General features: G+C 30.3%; 2 protein-coding genes across 3 annotated transcripts in view; one reads left to right on the forward strand and one right to left on the reverse strand.

Annotated features, from left to right (window-relative positions):
* The window catches only part of LOC130449029 (carbonic anhydrase 9-like), a 45042-nt gene extending 31660 nt beyond the window's left edge, over positions 1 to 13382 (forward strand). The window contains exon 7 of the mRNA XM_056786663.1: positions 259 to 13382. Within this exon, the coding sequence (XP_056642641.1) occupies positions 259 to 279 (21 nt within the window). The 3' untranslated portion in view covers positions 280 to 13382. The remainder of the gene's footprint in view (positions 1 to 258) is intronic.
* Positions 13383 to 17920: 4538 nt separating this feature from the next.
* Positions 17921 to 23559, reverse strand: part of LOC130449028 (zinc finger protein 408-like) — a 135324-nt gene continuing 129685 nt past the window's right edge. For both annotated transcript variants that reach the window (XM_056786660.1, XM_056786661.1), the window contains one exon: positions 17921 to 23131. In XM_056786660.1, coding sequence (XP_056642638.1) covers positions 22698 to 23131 — 434 coding nt within the window. In that variant the 3' untranslated portion in view covers positions 17921 to 22697. The remainder of the gene's footprint in view (positions 23132 to 23559) is intronic.

Raw genomic sequence — 23559 nt, forward strand, 5'->3', positions numbered from 1 at the left:
TTCCAGTCCACTGGCCATGTACACATATTTGTTTTTCGGTGTTGACTTTATTGAATGTTGGCGTTAATTATTGGAGGTTTTAGGAGTTGGAATGTTGAAGAGTATAAGTTTTTTATATTTAATTGACAACAATTGATGGTTGACTGTTGATTATGAAGTGTTTGTCATTGATTTTCGACAATCTATAATCGACACCACTCAATTAACGATCGACCATCGATTGTTTCCGTGTTGACTATTCGAGTAATCAAATTTTAGGTTGGAATATTGGAAATCTGAATCAATAATGAACAATCACATTCAATAATCAACTCTTCCAAAGTCAACAATCATGCGCAAACCTAAAGTAACAGATTGTCGCTCTACACCCGCGCGGACATGGGATAATGGAACACTGCGTATGTGCAAACCACCACTAGACTTAGAACAATACTCTTGCGCCATTATAACCGTTCATTTATATTGTGCGGAAAGTAAGGTTATATGTAGGTGTAGGGTAAATTCACGTAAGAGTATGCACATAATTTTCTCTGGGCTATAAATTAGTTATACTCAATCAATTTCGAAAATAAATATTTATTCAAGTGAGAAATATATACGAATATGGAAATGAATCAAAACTGAACGATTTCCTATTATAGTTAACTAAAAATAAAATAAAAACCAAATTTTCAAAATGCGTCCTCTTGGATCTCATTTCCTCTCAAGAGTACGCAGTGTGTTATCCAAGAGTACGAAGTTAACCTAAGAGAACGCAGTCAATCACTTTTCGGGCACAAATCGCAAAAATAATCAAACAGTTCTTTATATGAAGTGCAAATGTCATTAAACCAGTGTATCAAGTCTCTTTCTGGAGGGTCTGCTTTTCCTTTTTGGTTTTCATTTCATCAGGTCTCTTTTAACAGTTTGTCCATTATTCTCCTACAAATTCTCCTCTTCTCCCTGATACCACTTTCACCACAACTTTTTTTTCTCGAACAGTCACAATTTTTGGAATTTTATTAGGAACGGTGTGCATCCGTATTAAAAATCGTTTTTCCCGTAAACGATTACTTTCCTATAAGTTGTTGAAGATTCTCAAAAAATCTTGATACTTGAACTTGATTACATCCAATGGTGCGCGCTAAGCTTACTTTTTCCGGTTGTCTGATAGCTAAGAAATATTTTTGGCAAAACGTTGTTATCCACTTCTTGCTTTACATCAAAGATGGGCTTAAAGCGACCTGAAGATGTGGGAATATGTTCTCATTTCAACCGTTTCCTAAGTGTTACTTCATTTATACCGTATTATCTGGCTAAGGATCTTTTGGACTGTCAATTTTTTCTTTTATTTCATGCAAAATTTTCTGTGTAAATTACAATTTTCGGTCATTTTTTCTCTTTTAGTAATGACCCATGTACGACAAAATTCATAAATAGAAACCCGTAAAAAAGAAACATCCTAGAAAACGCACGCATTCTCTAGAAGTCGTCGTTGCGGACTCTTGGATTTCAATCGTTCAAACTAAAGATACACCAGCTCCAAAGTTCTAGATGCCGGCGTAAACATAACCTATTATCCAACTTAAACTTATGAATTAAATGAATAAAAAGTTGCAATGAAGGTAGCCAGAACATAAAAACTTTGCTTTTACTTTACTCTTAGATTACGCGTACTCTTAAGCAATGTTACCCTATTGGTTGTGAATTAACGAAATTTGTAAACTAATTTGCACACGGCACTTACCCACACATCCAACAAAGACAAAAAGTGAATATTCATGGAATTACGAAATTTTACTTTGGGCACTAATTTCTGGAGGTATTAAGAATCTAAAAATATACCGTTCAAATAAGTTAAACTTGTTAATAATACAGCAATCACATTAATAAAATCTTTATTCATACGTTCATATTTTTGAAAATGACACTTTTATGAACTGTTTGTATGGTACACAACATCAAAAAAATTTTTACACATATAAACATTTTAATATAAGAACGAGAACACAGTACACAAAATTTTAACATATTTTCGTTAAGAGAAAATTCAGGATGTGGAAAGGTATCCCTTGGACATTTTTTGTTATTTAAGTTTCAACTAATGAATTGTTTCAAGAATTATATTGTTCCTGAATATTCTTTACGTGCAATTATTTCAAACCTACGTGTAAATGTATTTGTATAAAGGATGTTTCACAACAATTAAGCATTATCTGTCTGCAAAAATAGAAAATTCTATTATCTTTAGGTTAAATACCTGAGACGAAAATTGGAAATATATAAAAAAATATATGGTATTCCCTTGATTGGAGTAATGAGAGGACCACTTAAAAATAAAACGTTATAAACTCATATTATACCCGATAAGCCCTAAAAATTTCATTTCAACTCATATTCACTTAACTTGCAACGTATCAACGAAGAGAATATATACTTAGTCATTTGCAGCGCAAATAGTAAGATTCAAACTTATATTTTTTGAATAAGGCGTAAAATATGAGTTACGTATATGTATACGAATTGTATCATCTGTTTTTTTGGTATAATCCAAGAATTCCATATTTAGAGAAATCCTAGAACCAATCATCTGATGAAATGTTGGCAAGTTTAAACTTTTTGGTACCTCAATATTCAAACGATTTGAACTTATGAGACATTATATATCTTCAAGTAATGAACTTACCATGTGAGCTAACTAAAACGTTTTGAAGCGATAGAAATTTATTTAAGCACCATATTTTCAACTGATTATTCTTAATATTTGTATTTAGTACTCAAAAATATTATATGGAAACAATGAATATTATAGTTTTCAGTTATATAATAACCATTTTTATTATTAATAATAAAATTTCTATTTTACGCTGAATGTATAACAAAATTGTACATGGCCAACAAAAGGGAAGAACTTCTTTGTTATTTCAACATTGTACCTAATGATTTATGTTCTTGACATTGAAAATTGTCATAAATATCCACGTAATTCCAAATTCATTATCATCATGCTTTTTAATATATTGAATTATGGCTAGCGCTTGGGGCGCCTACATATCCCTTTATTGAGGTGGATTACTCCCTTAATTAATAATAATTAATTCCAAATTATCATTGTCAAAATTTAATATTGGTTAATGCGGTTGATTGAATGAGCACTCACATTATTCTATATATAATAATATATATATATATATATATATATATATATATATATATATATATATATATATATAATATATATAATATATATATAATAATATATATAATAGTTAACAGAATATAATGAAAATAAGAAGAATTTCGTGTTAATACATCGAATTGTGTAATGCAAATATTCAACAACTATATGGAGAGTAAACGATTCACTCTTATAATACGGAAATTTTCCACAAATTCATTTAAAAAGTTTTTGAAGTTCACATTTATTTTTAAGAATGAAGATACAATACTTATAAAGTACATCTCATGAAAAAGTTGGCTGAAAATGAGTAAATTCTATAAGTATATGATAAAGTTGTATTTTCGGATTGGTAAATATTTTATTTGGAATGGCATTTGAATAATTGAATAAAAACCCAAGTTTGATATACAATTACATTTTTTTATGATCATTCATCTGGATATGCTGTTAAATATGTTAATTTCTCATTTGACCCAGAATTTGCTTGCTTTCAAAATATGGTATATATTAAACATATTTTTCTATAGCTGTACACTAATTGTCCCTCTATACTTTCGATGCAAAGGAAGGAAAAATACAATAGAATAGCCCGTTAGGTCACCCGATATTATACCATTAGACTTATTTTCATGGTTAATTGAAAATATCTGAGCCTCACAAATTAAAAGCTCGAAATAATAAGTGAGAACTCTATGAATTGTTGAAGACACTAACCTAACCGAACTAGTTCTTTATTCACTATTACAAACAATTATAGAAATGGTTTGTTTTTTCAGAATATTTCAGTATGAATAGCTTAATTTTTTGAGTCATGCACCAAAAAATCAACTTGCGCATTTTTTTATTCAGCATAGCTGAAACTATTACTGGCTTCACCACTAAAAAAATTTATTGATTATTCATTTTAAAAATACAAAATTAATCGAGCAGATTAGGCATTTTTTCAATTTACCTTAGCAAATATTGAATTAATGCGATGCTATCTTTACACGTAAAATAATATGTGAAACATCCTTTATACAATAATTTATAAATTTCGAATTGATGCAAACACATCTTTCACAACTTCAGTTTATAATGATTCTGAAAGTATGACCGTAATATTTAATCAAAAGTTTTGTTTGTTCGTTGAAATACATTTTGAAATTTAAAACTCTGAAATGTTCATTTCATTAAACATATAAAATCCTTGCGCTAAACCTCTCAAATCAGTATTATACGAAGTATAACAAAAATTCATTAAAATATCGTTATTTGAATAACATAAGCCCAATTTTTAAATATTGACTCCATTTTCTAACCAAAACTACACAGATCTTCTATTCCATCACAGTTCCGTGCAAAATTTGCGACCAAATTGAGATGAGTGAAAATTTATATTTTTCACCTTTCAATCAAATATAAAAATCCCCCTAATAACTCATACTCGGCGTTCTTGTCCTAAGCGAGTAGATTGAGAACGAGATTAGATCATCTTGATATTAGAATAGAAATTTTAATGCCAATTTGTTCAGATTACGGGCACAGGATATATTTACTACCATCGAATATCTTTTACAATAATACAGAAGGAGCTACAAAAGGGAAAGTATGTTATCTATATTGGTATCGGTAAGTTGAATGATTTTTATTTTATTTAACGCATTATATAAAGTCAACTAATTCTAGATTAATTTTATATAAGAAATTCACTAATAGCAATTATAATACTACAAGGAGTATAATATACTATCGAACAATCTATGAATGAAATTTTAGATCAAATACGACCGCTGTCTAAAACCAGGGCCACATTGAAGAAGACACCCTTTACCATCAATATTATCATATACAACCAAATCCACCTTCCTACATGGAAATAAAAACGACTACAGTCAATATCATTTAAAAGGAAAATGACAATCAGGTTCAAGGATTTTTTCATAAGATACCATTAGAGCATGTCCAACAAAATGTAGCGTAACCACTATCAACTTCGTTCGTCTCTTACAAAACTCCTGAAAATGATTTATTGATTCAAGAATAATATATGGACTTCGGAATGTTTGAAGTAATCAATTGAGATTTAAGAATGGTTTGATGAATCCGTGAATTCTAAGTAGACACTTGGAAAATGGGGTATCTTTAAAAATTAACAGAAAAATAATATCGAATTATGCAAAATAGCCATGAGAGTAAATTAACTTGAGAACAATAAAAAATATTAATTATAATTTATGAAAATGAGATATTATATTACACACAAACAGTAACATAATTTTGAGTATGTCTCTAATTCATGTGAATTATTAAAAGATGTGATGAAGACGCAGAATTCAATAGCCAGTACTCACTATCAAACAAACAACACACCATCTTATGTAAAAAGCTGTATGTTCTAGAATTAATAGAAAATATACAATTTGCTATCAATTACTTTGAAGCTGAAAGTACGTCGAGAAGGGACGAATGCGAGAAAATAGAAAGTCTCAAACGAAAGACCAACCAATTAATATTCTAACTTGTTGTCAATGATTTATTTCCACAAATAGCAGAAGTTATTTGAAATAAGAAATAAATATTCATTGTTGAGTTGGAGCATGGATTTCTTTTGATACTTTAAATCCTTGATGCATTGTCTTTCAGTGAAGACTAGTGATATCCAGATCTCAATAACCTACTACTAGTAACGTTCATGGGCATTTATTATTGAAACCCAAGTATGTTTTGGAAGACTTAATAGTCTCAATGACGAAAGGGCAAGATCAGCATCGTAACCCTTCCAAGTATTCTGCAACTCCTCACCCATTCTGAAAAAGTATTAATTACCTTTGCAATATTGAACATCTTTAGCAGACCTTGAATAACTGAGATGAAAAGGCAATGGATGAGCATCACTCTTATAAACAATTCTCAGCATTTGAAATTTCAAAAAATATATTTATGTATGGAGAGCTAGTATTTGCCTTCTGCTAAAAAACGCGTTGTCATATTTTCATCTGTATCCAAAACACAAATGTTAGCAATCGATAATTATTCCATCGAGGTTCAAGAATGCATAAAAATACAGGAGTATGAGGCTCATCAAATTTCATTATTTCTAGATTCACATGATATGAGGAATCTACTAAAATATCTACACACTCTTCAATTTCAGAAATATAACTTAGAATCTAGTTTTAGAAAAAATACATAGTCGGAAGCGAATCATCAAGAACATTTTTTAATCAAATCGATTTTGCTAACAAAGAAGAAGATCGACTACAAATAGTGGTAGTCAATCAAGCTTTAAGGCCTTTTTCGTAATACTCCTGTACCCGAAATCCAAAAAAGTAAATTCTGGAAATGATTGTTGTTTTTTTCTTATCATATTTGAAGAAGAATTGATGTTTTAACACGATGTCACTTGATTTCAAGAATGTTTTGTTGGTAGTGTAAGACCTAAGTAGAAAGTCTGAAGACTGGAGCATTGTCAGAGAGACATCTATAACAATGATCAGAAAAATGCAAAATTTAGTAACTAAGGGTGCTGATGAATAATACAGAATATTGATAATATTACTTGGAAATACGATGATATATTACATATACCCTTAGAGATATAAGATAAACTGTCATAAAAAAAAGTAAGTTTATAGATGCAATCAGACCAATTTAAGAGGTTTTTTTTATATTTTGTTGTGAATCCTGTCTTTTCTGGTGCAATTTTCATGTTTGCAATCAACTCTGTTACAACTACTAATATAAATATATAATAATTATAATATATTGAATTATATAATAACCCTACTTATCAACATTTCTATATCACAATTTCTTTCACAAAGTTACAGCACCATATTTGCTTTGAAATTCTGAGCAAACCCATCATTCTTCTAATTTTATATCACCTTCTTAAAGCACTCAACGTTCCAAATGTATCTGGTCTCAAAAAAGTTTAGGGACAAATATGTATATAGGCCTTTCAAAATGTTTGTGAAATATTTCGTTGTTCTCATTTAATAGAAAGAGACCAGCAACTACCTACCAAATATACAAAGAAAGAGTACAAGATATAATAAATATAATTTACTCTGAAGTGAATCATGTTTTTTGTACTGCCTTCAGTTTTAGCTAGTTCAACCCGAATTACCAAATACATCTATTGTTTTGTCTTCCTTCAAATTTTCGGCGTTTTCATATATATGTTCTAGTATAAATATGTTTGGGCTATATTTGTACTGACCTGTTTTTAATCGAAATATTTTTAAACGTTTCGGTTCAATTTCAACCTTTTTGGTTTAGGCTAAAATTGATAGAAAACCTCAATATATATTTTCTGTTTGGATAAAAAAGTTGTTCATTAGAAATTGGAGAATGTATTTAATTGGGTATAATTATTTAATTTTTGAGAAATATGTGTTGACGTTTTGTCATTCTCAAAAACATGTTTTACATTGTCTAGTCTGATATAAAAGTATGATAGTACTACCCTTCCAATCATACAAAGACAAAAAAGTAAAGTTGTTATTTCGTTCACTCAACACAATTTTAATTGTGGAAATAGAAGAGATAGAACAGAGTCAAAAACAAAGAGGAAATATTTTTTGAAAATGATATACACACACAATTAATTCGTAGCACATGTTTTCGTATTTAAGATTTGAGAAATCTATTGAAAATAACCTAATACGAGCAATAGAAGCGAACTTTTTAATTTTGGTTGGACAAGTTCCACGTGTGTATCTACTAATAAATCAAATATGCATATTAATATTTTCCGTTCAAAAATTGAATAAAAAGAGTTACATAATTGATCAGATGGATCTATAGTGAGTAGGTATATATTATTTCATTATATATCAGAGTTCTATGTGTTTTTCGAACTCTCCAATACTAAACTATAAGGTCGATTCATAAACTTAACTCTTCTTTCGCTGTCCAACATCGAAGGTACTACTCTCCGTCCTTATGCCCGATCCACGTTCTCCACGAGGAAATGCCAGTGCGAGAGTGCCTAGCTGTCGGTTTTTCATGCGCTAGTCAAAAGAAGTGACAGTGTGAACAAAGAATAAATCGAGAGTGTGGATGGCTGGCAGATGGCAGATACCTATCGTATCTGCCACAAGCCAAAACTCATGTCAATTGCCTCTAGGAGGCGCCTCGCGAAAGTCTGGATAGGGCTTTAGATACAATACCTTTCATCAACTTGTCGTCGTGAGCTGTATCGATGGGTTGAATCAGCGTAGTTCAAAATTTTCTGATTATATATTTTGAATTGATCTTCATTTGTGAATTTGTATGTATTTTGAGGAATGAGGAAAACGAATGAAGAAAATTTGAATGGTTTTTAATATTTACTACGAGCAAACGACGCGGCGGTATAAAAACTGATCCATCTATAGTATAGTTTCGATTGCTACGGCAACGGTATTTCTGGAGGCACAAGCGCATTTTATATTTTTAATTGGAGAATTCATCCACAAACTCCATTTCACCACTCGACGTAGGATTCCCTGCATTGATCATCGGAAGATAGGAAATTATTCAGCTGCAGCTCTAGCCACCCCTATATCTATTCGCTTTATAGTTTGTTTTATTAAGCCATTTTTACGTCAATATACAATACGTAAAAAAATAAAGTCCTCTATCAAGATCATCAAGAATAAAAAAATTTGAGACCAAACATTGGTAATTGTGACTTAAAGTATCAATGTCCTGCTAAGACTATTTTTCCATTTTGTATTGTGAAGTTAATCAGTTTTCAATTTTGATTAACAACACTCCCCATACATATTAAAACCTGCGTCGACTATGAGTGCATTCCACTAAGCACTCGCGACAATCACGTTCATGACCACTATCTTTTCCGTTCCACTTAGTCCATAGCGTTATAATCGAAATGGCTTACGAGGCATTTTGAGCATGATAATGATAATTTGTAAATTATTCAATTTTTCAAGTGGAGTGCTTAATTGATTTACATTAAAGTGAAATCAAAATATCTTTTGCGGCGATAGTCAATGCTTCAAAAGGACTATACCGCATCAAATAATGAGAAATATTCCCATAATTGCAATCTGCGTCATGAGTAAAAAAGTATTTTAGGCGCCGTGATTGCCTAGTGGAAGGCACCATAGGTATATTGCATTATCCTCTAAAGGATGAAGTAACACCATTTCTATTTGATTTATCTGTTGATTGATATCTGTTTCCATGCTTGCCTATCCTGTGCAATCTTTTTGGCATGATGCAGTCTCATATTTATTGAGGATTTTGTTTGGTCTACCCATCTAGCTGGAGATCTGCCTCTTGGGCGTTTGACTTCTACTTTCCCTTCTATGATTAATCGTTCCATTGTTCAAGATCTTCTAGCTATATGTCCCAGGTATTGTAGATACATGCGGATATTCTGGAGAGCAGCCTTGTACGTGGGCCAAATTCTTGTAATACGGATACGTTGGTTTGGTGTTCTGTCCATGATACTCGTAAGAATAGTCTATAAACGTAAACCTAAATATTCGACTATAAACCATCTACTTTGTTTAAGTCCATATTTCCACTGTGTTTTTTTCGTGATATATTTAACTTTTCTTATTTTATTTAACTTGGTAGTCGCTGATCTTGCCATAGTCAGACGTCGGCGTATTTCGCTTTCGTATTTCCCACTGTTGGTAATTAAGGTAACAAGATAATTAAAATGATTTACCACTTCGTAGCGTGCAATTTCTTATGATTGTGAAGAATTGTTGTCTTGTTGATTATCAACTCATTATTTATGTTTTGGATTTATTTATTTTTTAGCTATATTTTTCGCTGATTACAGACAGTCTGATCATAATTTCTGTTATTGCTGGTATGGTTGACGCTATGATTAGTGTGTCGTCGGCGTAGCACAGGCTATTAATCCTCTTTCCGCCAACTGATATTCCGTCTTGCCATTCATCTAGAACCTCTCTCATGACGTATTCGGTATAAACGTTAAATAAGGTAGATGAAAGTATTCAACCCTGTCTAACTCCTTCGGCCGTTCTGAATGTCCCCAAATAAACCCCGTCGATTCTGACTTTCGCGTTGTTTTTCTGATAAAGGTTGCGCACTAGTTGAACCAGATATTTTAGCGTTCCCATTTTCTCCATTATGGTCTAAAGCTTCAGTTAACTTTATCAAATACTTTTTAATAATCTACAAAACAGAAATACAGTGGAATATTAAATTCTCTAGACTTTTCAATAAGTTGTCTGATATTTAATATTTGTTTCCTAGTTCCTTTTCCTGGCACAAAACCTGCTTGCTCCTCTGAAAGCTGTGGCAAAATATGGTTATGTAAGATATGCAGGAGGATTTTACTAGTGTGAGAGATTAGAAAAACCGTTTTTCAGTTGTTGCAGTCCAAGAAACCTTTTTTGAATGTTGGAATAAACAGCGAATCTTTCCAATCTTAAGGCCACTTTCCATATAAGGTTACAGATTTTGTGGAATATTTCTATTCTCTCCTTGCCCAGATCTTTTAAGACCTCTGCCGTTATTTGATTTGCACCTGGTGATTTTTTGTTTCGGACATGTTTTAAGGCATTTTCAACTTCCGATCTTATCAGGCTCTGGGCGGGTAGCTATTTCTTCAAAATTAACATTAACTTTTTGACATTATCCATAACAAACTTCTGCTATACCATTGTCGTTGCTTACAATTTCTCCCTTCTCATTTATTATTACTTGGAAGCGCAGTTTGAATTCTTGGTGTATAAAGCGCTACATAATTTTTTGTCTCACTCCACCTCAAAAGATATTACCAGATAAAAGTAGACAGTTAATTTTTAATCAGATACTGGTGTTTTAGCTCGGAGAAGATATTTGAAATGTATATAAAAATGTTATTGCTTCGTTGAAATATACGAAATAATATCAAGAATGGTCATACACGTTTATGGAAACGTTTCATCTCAACATTAAATGACGAATCGCCACAACATTATTTCATCAACGGAAATACACAAAATAAGAGAAAAGACATTGTGATTATTATAGATAACACAATTAAACACGATTATTTTAGGTGAAACATTTACATATATTATGGAAAAATTCATGTTGAAAATTTTAGTGTAATTGTAACGTAAGACTAAAAGGTTTATGTTTTTTATAAAAAACGTTATTTCCAAAATACGAGCAGAGTTTACAATTTAGAAGCATACGAACTTCGTTGTAGTAGGCAGTAACAAATAACTTATTATATTTTGTACTTATTTATTTTTAAGTAAAAGATAAGAATATGAATTTTTCACTAACACATACTATACAGTTTAACATCGAGATAAACAACATACAAGCACGTTTATGTATAAGTCTATGCCCCTCCTAAAAAATTGTTTAACAAAATTCTTTCCATCTGGCGACAAATTCATAATATTTACAGTACACAAAAATATTTCAACTATTTCACTTTTTATTTAGGAACATTTATTTTTAAGATTTTTCTTATATGTATGTACATGTAAATAGCGAAACAATACAATAAGTATTTTAAGTTTTCTTTATATATGGAAGGACTTTGTGCTTAAGGACAAGGTGATGATTGAAAAAAATATATTACGTGTAGTATATTTGAATAAATGATTCGAAACAGGAAGTCTCTCTATTTTCAACAAGTTTAAAAAATTAAAACGACAAAAAACTACATTTCTGACTAAACCAACCCAATCTTTAGCCGCACTCATTTATTTTATTTAAAATATTTATGTTTATTGTTACATATAATTTTGCTAAAATAGATTATTTACTCTTACCTGTGTTTTTTAAAATGGATTAACTGAATTATACGAGTACCCAAAAATTAGCTCTTAGTGCTTGTTTTATTGTAGTTTTATTTCTTCTTTGTTTAATCAATATTTTTGGAAAATAAGTTTTAGGAGTATTTGAACATCATTTATTGTTGTTTATGACTAAACTACTGCAGATTTTTATCTGCTTTCTTTTCTATTGTGTAAAGGTTGTGGTAGTGGTGGAATAATGAGGGGTGAGAGGTCTCGTTAATCCCCCAGGTATAAGGAAAAACCAAAACAAAGCACTCAGTACAACGGCGCCCCCAACGGAAGGTTTAATATGTCTATTTATTTAGGAATATTATTGATTTATAACTGATTATAAAAAAATTTTTATGAACCTCATGTAAAAAGTTCATGGTAAAGCTGGTACAGAACAAAAAAATGAAAACACTAATTTGCAAAAATTTAAGAACATTCAAACAAATCCACAACTCTTGGTCATTAGGCAAACGAATCTGTTGTCCCCATGACGTTTTATTTCTTCAATCTCAATGAATATGTTCATGAAAAGGTCTAGACATAGGTCAAAATGCAACAACGAATATATCGTTGATGGAAAGCCTCAGTTTAGGGTTTTTAGGATAGTTGTGAGAATAAAAAGATCTAGTATCAAGTGTTTATAATAAAGTTGTTGATGTAAGCAAATCTTGCACAATATCATAACCAAATTATGAAACAAGATTCCTGGGAAAGAAAAACCGCATCATTATTATCATCATCAAACCGTGGACCTGGGACAATACAGTGTTTTGTTTGTAAATAAATTTACCAGTAACTACTGTTTGAAAATAAAATCACAATATTTTATTCGTCAAAATACAAACAGCATGTTTAACTTTCTCTTTTCCGTTAAGTTCGTTGTTCTACATAATGTTCAGGTTTATACGAAGCTTAAAAGTTTTGACAATCAGTGATCATAATTCAGTGAAGAGCTAGAAGGCTGAAGGCTCTAGCTTAAACTGCATAATTATACAATATTATATTTACACGATTACAAAGCGAATAGAACAAGTCACCTATATTATTTAGAAATTTTATATTATGTCCCCAGCTTGAAATCTTATTTAAAAATCAAAAAGCTTCAAATTGGAATCATCATTTAATTAAATATACTACAACACATTCTGAACACAGCGTCGGATTAAGAAATAGAGGGACCCACTTAAGGAAATCAAAATCAGCTGGAACTATTTTAAATGTAATATTTTAGTTTTAACTTAAATATGAATTATAAGTAAAAGTAAATTCAAATCTTATTTCATAAACTGTATAAATGTTTATTTAAAAAATTTTTTTCTCGATTTAGTTGTCGCAAAATTTTCAATTAACTCATCAAAATTCATATTCTGTAACGACTCATTTTCAATACACAGCCTTGTTAATGATCTAACATTGTAGAGCGATTTACATTTTTTTTTTCTTTAAAACTGACTTTAAAACCACCTTTCTGCTATGTATCGTCACGAGTAATCAGTAAGCTTTATATACATTCGGAAAAGTTTCGATCATATCTGATTCAACCATTCAATTCAACATTTTCAATGGTACTAATAAATTTTTTGTATTATTATTTCGGGTTGAAGTTTGATAAGAGGAATGAATTGCTGTAATTAAAAAAAAAGTTATAGATCATTCGAATATATTTCTACCAGAGTTTTTACTCGTACTTCTAATTCATCATTCACATTTTGAATGCATGGAATATAGAATTTATTATTATTTATAGTATAAAATTATTATATAGAGTGAAAAATTAGTGTGTGGATTAAATTACATTAATTCATTAATACCATTTAAATTTCCAAACAATTTTTGGGAAAAAATACAAATTTTGATGTAGATCCAATTTTGCTTCTAATATAAATATAATAGTAATTTTGTGGGGCCACTACGTGCTCGGGGCCTGCGGCTTTAACCTCCGTCAGACCCTCCCTAAATCCGACGCTATATGAACAATGTGCTATGATAAAATAATAACCAAATTGCTAGAGTTGATGTCGAAAGTACAGATTTTGTTTCTTAATCAAGTTTTCATTTTACTAAAATTTATGTCAGAAAAGTAATGTAATGATCATCGGATATTGTAAAAAATAAATTTCATTCTAACAAGCAATTCTGTTAAAAGAAATACAATTCTAGTACCATATCTTAAAAAATCCGATAATCTGGAATTATAATAAAATGTGGAGAAGATTATTAGTCAGAAAATCATATCAAAATTGTACGGAAAGTAGTGATTAATCTGTTCATTTTGACTTATACTATCATTACACATTACAATATTACTGGTTTATAAATTTTACATTTAACACTCTTCAGTTCAAACCTTTTGATCTGTATAAAATGACGAAGCTTCCAAAGTAACTGAAAGCTTGAGCATTAAAGAACATTTGGTAGTCATAGATATTTAAAACGTATTGATGTTCTAGAATATTACAAATCGATAAAATTGAACCATCATTTGAAGATAATAGTTAAGAGTAATCGCGAAATACGCAACTTATTTTGAAAATTTTGCTCTGAATTATTTTTATGAACGTGTCTGTTCATTCGTATCCTTATTTGTATCATGTTCACAGCTACTTCCAAAAACAGAATAGGAACAAAAAATATTTCACCTGAATATCTGGAAAGTTTTGTTGCGCTCATTAGAATAGTTTGTTATAAATTATGTAGATTCATTTATTCTAAACTGAATATATTCTGTAGATAAAATACTTATTTTTGATAACAGTTTTGTTATTTACACTAATTACACACTCAAAATTACTCGTACCAAATCTGTTGTGAATGTTATTGATAGCGCCCTCAAAATTTAACCCAAAAATATCAGTTTTCGTCATTCACGTCTAAAATTTTGTTATATTTGCGGAGAATATACACCTAAGAGCCAAAACAGGATATTACACTTTAATTAATAAGTACTATTTCAACCATGACCAGAACACATTTTCTGTATCTCATGTCATAGGAATTTGACCGGTTGGTTTCATTGACAATATTTAGCAAGTGATATGGGGCTAATATATCAATCACATAAGCGACTGTTATTTTTGCTGACCAATATCAAAGGCTTCTCGAGGAAATCGAAGTATACGGTAAAATACAGGTGACTTCTGTAACAAAAACAATCCCCTCAAAAAAAATCTGAAGTGTTAAGTTTGAGACGTCACAGTCCATATATTATTTTATTTTTTAAAGAGGACGACTTAGTGTACTGTAATGATATTGAGAGCTTGATGTTAAAACGATGTTATGAACATAGTTCAGAGGAATGGAGACTTCTCATTGATTCCTCAAAGTTAAGTCTAAAGGCTGTACTTTTCCACAATGGAAATCAATTTGTATCACTACCTTTAGCGAACAGAGCTCATTTAAAAGACACATACGACATTATAAAACTAGTGTTAGATAAGATAGATTACAGCAAACATAAATGATTGATCTGTGCAGAGTTGTTGCTTTAGTTTTAGGTCTACAAAGTGGCTACACGAAATACTGTTGCTTATTATGCGTAAGGAACAACCGAGAGAAAAAAGAACAAGACTTGTTTACGTTTCTAGGCTGAAAAATGTAAAAACTGAACCTTTAGCTAACCCCTAGAAGATAATATTACCACCTTTGCAGGTCAAATTAGGACTAATCAAAACTTTTGTAAAGGCCATGGCCAAAGATGGAGCAAAGATGGTTCCAAAATTTAAAACAAAAATGTCCTTTTTTAAGTTACGCTCAGATAAAGAAAGGTGTAAGATGTGAAATATAATACAATTCAAAAAATACCCGTAGTAAGTCCTTTACGAGTGCACGAAAATTACAGAATTTAGAGATTCTAGCATTACTGATATTTCAAAAGAAGATTAGTAAAACCGAAATTCTAATCACCACCTTTTTTTGTGTGTTATCTCGGAAAGGCGTGGGCGTGGGAAATTTTCTTATAAGAAAAACCTATCTAAATTTCATACGAGCAATCACCTCCTGAATTTGGTCGTATAAATTTAAAAAAACCCTGTATAAGTAGATTTTAAAAAAATGTTGTCAATTCTCAATTTGACGAAAATTATTAATTTAAAAATTTCTTTATTTATGCGGCGTATTAATCGAAATAACAAAATGAAATTAATAATATACAGAAATATACAGTTAGTGTTTTCCAATTTCATATACATTTTTTTCAATCGCTTTTCATTTGAAGAATATTGAAAATTTTAAGATGTGGTTTGCTGCCATCGACAGAGTAAGAGTTGCAGTTTAATATACATTATGAGCAAATTTTAAAAATCTTTTTTTAGGAATTTTTGGGAGTACATAACTTCTCCGGACTACATAGTGTGTGTATCTAATTCAGCTGTGAAATGATTTTCATTCCTGGTATTTTTGAAAAACTGGCATCTTTTGTTTTGATGGAAAAAAAAATAGTCAAATTTTCCACATTTATTTAATTCGATTATTATCTCTCCTTATGGTATGTAATTAATTAGTGCAGTAAACTGGATAATGTTAAGGGAATTTTTTCTTTAGTAAATACTGGAGTTGGTATTGAAAATCTGAAGAGTGTTGTTTAAGTCAATTGCTTGAATAAGAAAAGACCATTCGTAAAGGCACAAACACTATAAAAAAACTATTAGTTAAAATTTGTCCAAAAGCCTGTTTTAATTATCACACATATAATATATTCAATATAATTTTAAAAAGTGACGAAAACCCAATCTTACTTTAGATCAATCAATCTAAATTTTTGAACTATTACGATTTAGTCACCTTTCTCTCGTCATGTATTCTTGGGACAATTAAAACATCATTTTGTTAAATATATTTTTTGTCCCAAAAATGGTTTGATATAATTAAAAAAATAATAAATGTTTAACATCAGTGTGTACAATAAAAGATTTTATATATTTCTTGTTATTCTATTGAGCAACAAAGTTACATAAAAAATTATTAACAAGTACTTGTATTTGGACGTGTTTTGTACATTTATAGAAAAATATCTGTTTGTTTTGTAATTATTGAGGCAGGATATTCGATGTTAAACATTTAAATTTGCGGTTACAACTACAAATTTGCTAGAAATGTTCAAAAATGTTCAAAAACAAACAAATGACAACTGTGAATAACATGAAAACAAATATTTCAGTTTAAATTATAGGTCATGTTTATTTTCCATTGAAATATAATCTCGTTTTTCCAAAAAAGAAAGAGATCAAATAATGAGATATATTGTTATTTTAAATGATGCATATATAGTATGGTCAAATATATGAAAAGTTATTGTTCCCCATACATCAACGGGTATTTTTTCTTTATTTCACACATACTTTTATACTGAACTATTCAAATATTGATATACAAGAAACCTTCAAGTTTTCCTTGAACTATCAATGTTCGGATTAATTTCTACTAACATACAAAATATTGAAAATTATCTGAAGACAAAGTCAATACCCTATCAGTGATTTGACATTATTAGCAACTCATTTATTCTGCCTGGAGTTTTTTGAACGATTTTGTCGACATTTTGATAAACCTTCTATTTTCATTCAACAATGCGATGATTTGATAAAATTTGATCAGTACTTTGTTGTTGTTTCTTTGGTGTTATCTTCGCATTGACAATAACTGTCTTGTTTGATTAAAATTTCCTAAGTTCCTAATTAACTGAGTTTAAACGCGGTCGTATTATTTAGTGTTGTACAATTCATATTCAAGCATCCTGTATACTATCAATTTTAAATAATCCAATATTTGATTAATTTTGAAATGTAAAGATACGGAACGTTAGAATTTTGTTTAAATTTAGAATATATAATATGAGGAATAAATAGAAGAACTGGATGGAGAAAATATAATAAGCACAAATAGCATAAATACTAAATTGGGCAGCGCACATCATGAGAAGGAAACTTACAGAAATGGCGAGGAGGTAGAGGCAGACCTGGACAAACCAAATTGAGGAAGATACCAGAATGCTAGTAGACTGGAAAGCCAAATGCAAAAGCAGAGAAGAATGAAGAAATGTGACAAACGAAGCTAGGATCAACAAAATATTATAACAAAAAACAAGGGGAGTAATCCACCCGATAAAGGGATATATAGGCGCCGAAAGCGCTAGCCATAATCCAATAGATTAAACGCCATGATGATGATTATGAAGTAAAATAATATGAGGATTTTGATAATATGGAACAATATCTACTTTGTCAGATTAATTATATTATTTTATCATTATAACACCTGAAAGTGAAAAAAAATATATACAGCTAGATCAGGAGCGGATCTAGGCCCGACTTTTGGGAGGAGAACTTTCAGATATTTAAAAGGTACTGGATAAGCTTACACTGTCTCAGTTTGATTTCTGATTTTAATAAATTATGAAATATAAATTATCAAATAATTTTTACATATCTAGGCTACAAAAGGAGAATGGTTAACGTTCCCCCAGTTCCCTCACCGTGGATCCGCGCCTGAGCTAGATCTTGTACTCTCAAAGTTAAAGTAGCAAATGTAATATTATACCAAGTATTAACAGTTTGAAGTGGATGAAAAAATAATAGGACTGTCTAGTGTTACTGGCATGTTTAAAAATTAATTAATTGTAAAAACCACATAACAGTGTATTGAAAAATCTTTGTTTTACTTTATTTAGTAGAACAAATTGAAAAATAATGATAAGAGCTGTTGACCTTTTCAATAAATATATTGAGAGATCAGTAAAATAGGTATTTCAACTTATTGACTATTATTAAGCAAATGGTTAACAATCTACCAATTGTGGTAATAATTTCTAAAATGACATTTCTTTTCAACCAGAGCCATGGCTCCTCGCCCAACTTTCTCAAAACTTTTAATTGACCAAAAAACTTCAAAAAAATGACCAATATCAGTTGATTTGTGAGAACCTTGAGAATTATTGAAAGAAGCAAGAGGACCGGGGTTTATTTAGAGCACGTTTTTGTGTTTTGGTGATGGGATAGTTAAAGATAACGATTATATTACAATTTGATATTATTATTCAAATTTTTTCCAAACATTTTGTGAATTTAGTAGAAAAAAAATCAGATTCAAATAATAAAAAGTTGAAGGTTCATTATAGAAACTATTTAAATTCATAAAATTGAAGCTCTGCAGAACTGACAATAACTAAAAAATTAATGAATCCTTTAGAATTGCGGAGTTGTTTGTCTCTAAGGGTTTACTCCTAAGCGAGCAACTTCAATAATGTACACATTTGAAATATTGCAAATATTTGGGTGTTATTATTTCATTTACATAAACAATTTTTGAACAAAACTAGCTGTTAAAATCACTTACTTCATTTGAGGTACGTGGTACATCAATTTTTGGCACAAGACATATTAAATATTAGTCCTTCAAACCTTAAAAAATGTTACCTCTCATACCTATCATAGAAATCGGAGTGAGAAATAAGGGAAGGGAGGGGTGTTTGGGTGGTTATGTCGCAATCTAATATCTCTTGACTAGGATCTTATCTTATAATAATATATTGCTTAGGTAACTTCTTTGAAAATAAATAATACAGCTTATCACAAAAACCTAAAATGTAATCACAGCCAAATAAACTTGAAAATATCTAAGTCTCTGGCTATACAGGATGTTCTCTACTTATAGAAATATTTTTCGTTGCCAGAGCCCAGAACAGCCTGTACATAGCCGGTACATAGAAAATAAAATAAATCTGCACTGAAAAAATGTAAGCATATTAGGAAGGAACTGAGTAGTTTCAGAAATTAGGATTTGATGTCCACTATTCCTTTAATTATATATTATCAAGTTTTATTGAGATTTGAAGAGAAACTAAATATTAAAATAGATATGGACAAAGTATATGTTTGCTGCGAGGTTAAATATTTTGATCTTCATCGCATTATACCAATAATGAAAATCTATATTTCTGGCGAAATTACAAACTGAATTATAGACCTGCATAAATTATAACTTCTAGTTATAGTTCAGTTTGTCCTGTTCTTACATTTTTTCAAGACAAAAATTTTATTGTGTGTGGAAAAAGTGGATGTGATATAAAAATTATAATGTTGATGAATAAATATTTTAATGGAAATAAAACAACTTAACAGTGTTGAATAGGCACTTTGTAAAACAGTACGGTCAGAGTGTATGTTTACTTAATAATTAAGAAGATATAAATTTATAAATTGGAATTGGGTGAAATTGAGTTAGAATTGATTCTCTTACATCCCTTATTCTATAAGTAAATATATATCACAAATCTTTTTACGATTATTTTCTCAAATAAATATTATTAATAATATAGTGTATTTCAGTAAGATACATGTTTTTCATAGATTTATTTTTGACTTTTATGAAAATATTTTTTGTTATTATCAAGTCTAAAAATAAATTAATAGATCCATCTTTACGATAATGTAAAAATAAAATCTACTTCCGCCAGTTGTTTTGCCCTTAGTTTCAAAATTTTACATCACTTAAATATTGTTATGTCTCGACTTACTCCATGATATGAATAGTAAAATATTAGTATATAGTAAACCAACAGTTATTATATAAAAATAAAAACTAAAGTTTGAGGAAAATCTCTAAATTAACATTATCAAGTTATGAAGACTGTTGCATTATTGCCAAAAAATAAAAGTAGATACATAAAAATTCTAGAACAATTTCTGCTATTATGTTTGTTAAGATTTGGATCAAAATTTATTTATTGTATACTTTATATTTAGACTTTATTTTATTTGTGTCTTTATTCAGTTAATTGTATGTTTCTTAGTTCTTTAATAACATCAATTATAACAATAAATCAATTTGTTTCATAACGGTTGACATACAATATTTTTCTACCACTTTGTGAAACTGATTAACGGTACATATTTACTCAAGAAAACTTTTGTAGAGAATTCGACAAGCTACGTAAAATTGAACAAAATTGACTTTGGTTTTTTACAGTTTAGAAAAAACTACTGCTTCATTATTATATCTTATGTTTTCTCAACGTACTATATAATTACAACGATGTTTTTAACAGATTTAGTAATCACTGTCACAAAAATATCACACATTATAGCTAAACACTAAATAATAAAGAACACTTGAGCTAGGATTTTGAAACCATAACCTTAGAGAAACATTTAAAGTTAATATATGTGCTCAGGTAAAGTTATACTTTCATTTATATCTATAAAACTATTAGACACACACTCTGGTTCAAGAGAAAAATGAAATATTCTTTGGAATTGCGCAGCCTGAAGAAATATTAATCAGAAGAGATGAATAGTCATGATTTTCAATTTGTTATATTAATAATTCGAATCTCACAATGTAAAGCTTGAATTATAATTTCAATGAAGTTGTTTTTTACTTGTAGAATGTATTTTGTATCATTATCAAACTAGATTTTGATATAATTGTCATGCCTGTTAATATAAAAAGTCATACCTTTTACACCAAGACGAGTTCCATCGTCAACAAAGTTTATCAAAAAAGAAATCTCAAATGCTGGATAATATTTTTTAGTGAATTTGCTGAGCTGAATTAGTATTTGATCCAAGAATTGCTAAACGAGGACTGAACATTAAGTCCCCAGAATTTGAACTAAAAGAGTAACATTTCTTCTATCAACAAACAGTAAAATGATTTTTTTACACCTCCAAAATTAGGATGAGCTGCTTCATTTATTTTGTATTCGTCAGTCAATACTAGCGAACTACCTCGCTATTTGGGATAATACTGAATTTCCTGTACTCATTAAGAATTATTTTTTGCGAAAAGGAAGGGTTACTAAAACTAAGACTGAGCTTAATGAATTCTATGACTGTGTAAACAAACCGAATTTTAGAAATTTTGATTGACCATTTTTTTAGAATGAAATGGAGCAAGCTATTACTGTTAATGAGGGTCAACACGGATATGTTAGGAGCAATCTTCTTTCCTCTTCGTCGCGGACATGGTCTAAATGATGTAACCTTATTGCAACATGATGGAGCTACAATTCACATGGTTCGTGTAATCATCAATCACTTCGGCCCAAATCGGAAAATATCTCAGAACGCACCTATCCGTTAGACTGCCCGTTCTTACAACTTCACTACATATGATTTTTTTCTTGTAGGGCTACCAGGAGAGCAAAACTTAAAAGAACTGGAGGTGAAATTTATCATGAGATCGAAAGGAAAATTTTAGTGATCATTCTCAAGAAAGCATCCATCGAGATAGACGATGTATTAATAATGATATTTTCAAATCTTTGAATTGTCAGATCACTATGAATTTGACCCCACAAAAATTAAAATGAACAAGATGGCCTATTGTAACATTTGTGAAGTTGTAGCGGAGAAAGGAGGGGTCATATAGTAGATAACTTTTTTTTCATCAAAATTTTTACTGACTGATTGCCAAACATTCAAGTTATGCAATATCAATTAATATTAAAAAATACATGACAGCTGTATTCGCATTTTTGAATCTGAAATTTGAGTCTAATATTAATAAGGCAGCTCATCATATTCCGTAACAGAATGCTCTCTATTTATGTAAAAAAATCAATATTCAGCTTTTCAATAATCAAATTACACATCATGATCGTTTCGTTTGCTTATTTGAAAAAAATCTGTAATCTTCTTGGACCCGCGATAGAGTTGATGACTTGTGAATAATATTAAGGTTTCCAATATTTCCAAATATACTTTTTAGCTCAAATTTGATTAATGTAAGTTCTGAAATAAAATAAAGAACCATGACTATTCATCTGCAGTTATATTCATTTAACGAGGAGTATTAATGTGAGTGGTAAGATGCTTTGATAGGTAATCAGCTCTAGCAAAGCATTTTCCACACATATCACAGTGGTACGGCCGTTCCCCCGTATGTATTCTAAGATGACGAGTAAGGTCGCTTTTCCCGCCAAATGCCCTACCACAAAATAAACAAACGAATGGTCGTTCTCCGGTGTGTTTGCGTACGTGTAATTTGAGGTTTTCTTTGCTTCGGACACATTTTCCACAAAAAGGGCAAGCGAATCTACGCTCGCGTTGTTTTTCGATAGACTCTGCACGCAAAAAGTTGATTATAGATGATTCAGAGGTACGTAATAGGTCGGTGGGGTATCCTGAGGTACCTTGACAAGAAAATGCTATGGAATCTATAGTGTCGTCCTGTTCGGCTTCGTTTTTTTCTGCATCTGAGGAAGTTCCTTCACCTGCAAAATATTTATTAGTTAATTTTTGTAACGAAGAAGTACATTATCGTGAAAATGCTTAGAGTTAATATTACCCCATGGAAAAATGTTGGTGTCTATTCTTTCTACAATTTCGAACAAACAAATCAATTTTACCGACTTCGGCTATTACTTGCTTTGACATAATTCAATTGTACCATTGACTCTAAATCATTTGCGTTACAATGGTTCATGGTTGTCCCTATGGTCTAGTGGAATGACATTCTGACTGCTAACCACTACTATCATGTTTTACACACGGGTCCAAATATCAATCAATTAGAAATGTGGTTGATTCATTTCTACTGGCAATAAGGCAGAAGTTATGTTATTATATCAAGGAAATTTTTAGTTCGGTTTCATGCTATTGTCTTATATTCCATGTATCAAGTTTATGTGATTCTACGACA

This window comes from Diorhabda sublineata, chromosome 9 (genome assembly GCF_026230105.1).
Source record: "Diorhabda sublineata isolate icDioSubl1.1 chromosome 9, icDioSubl1.1, whole genome shotgun sequence".
Lineage (NCBI taxonomy): Eukaryota > Metazoa > Arthropoda > Insecta > Coleoptera > Chrysomelidae > Diorhabda > Diorhabda sublineata.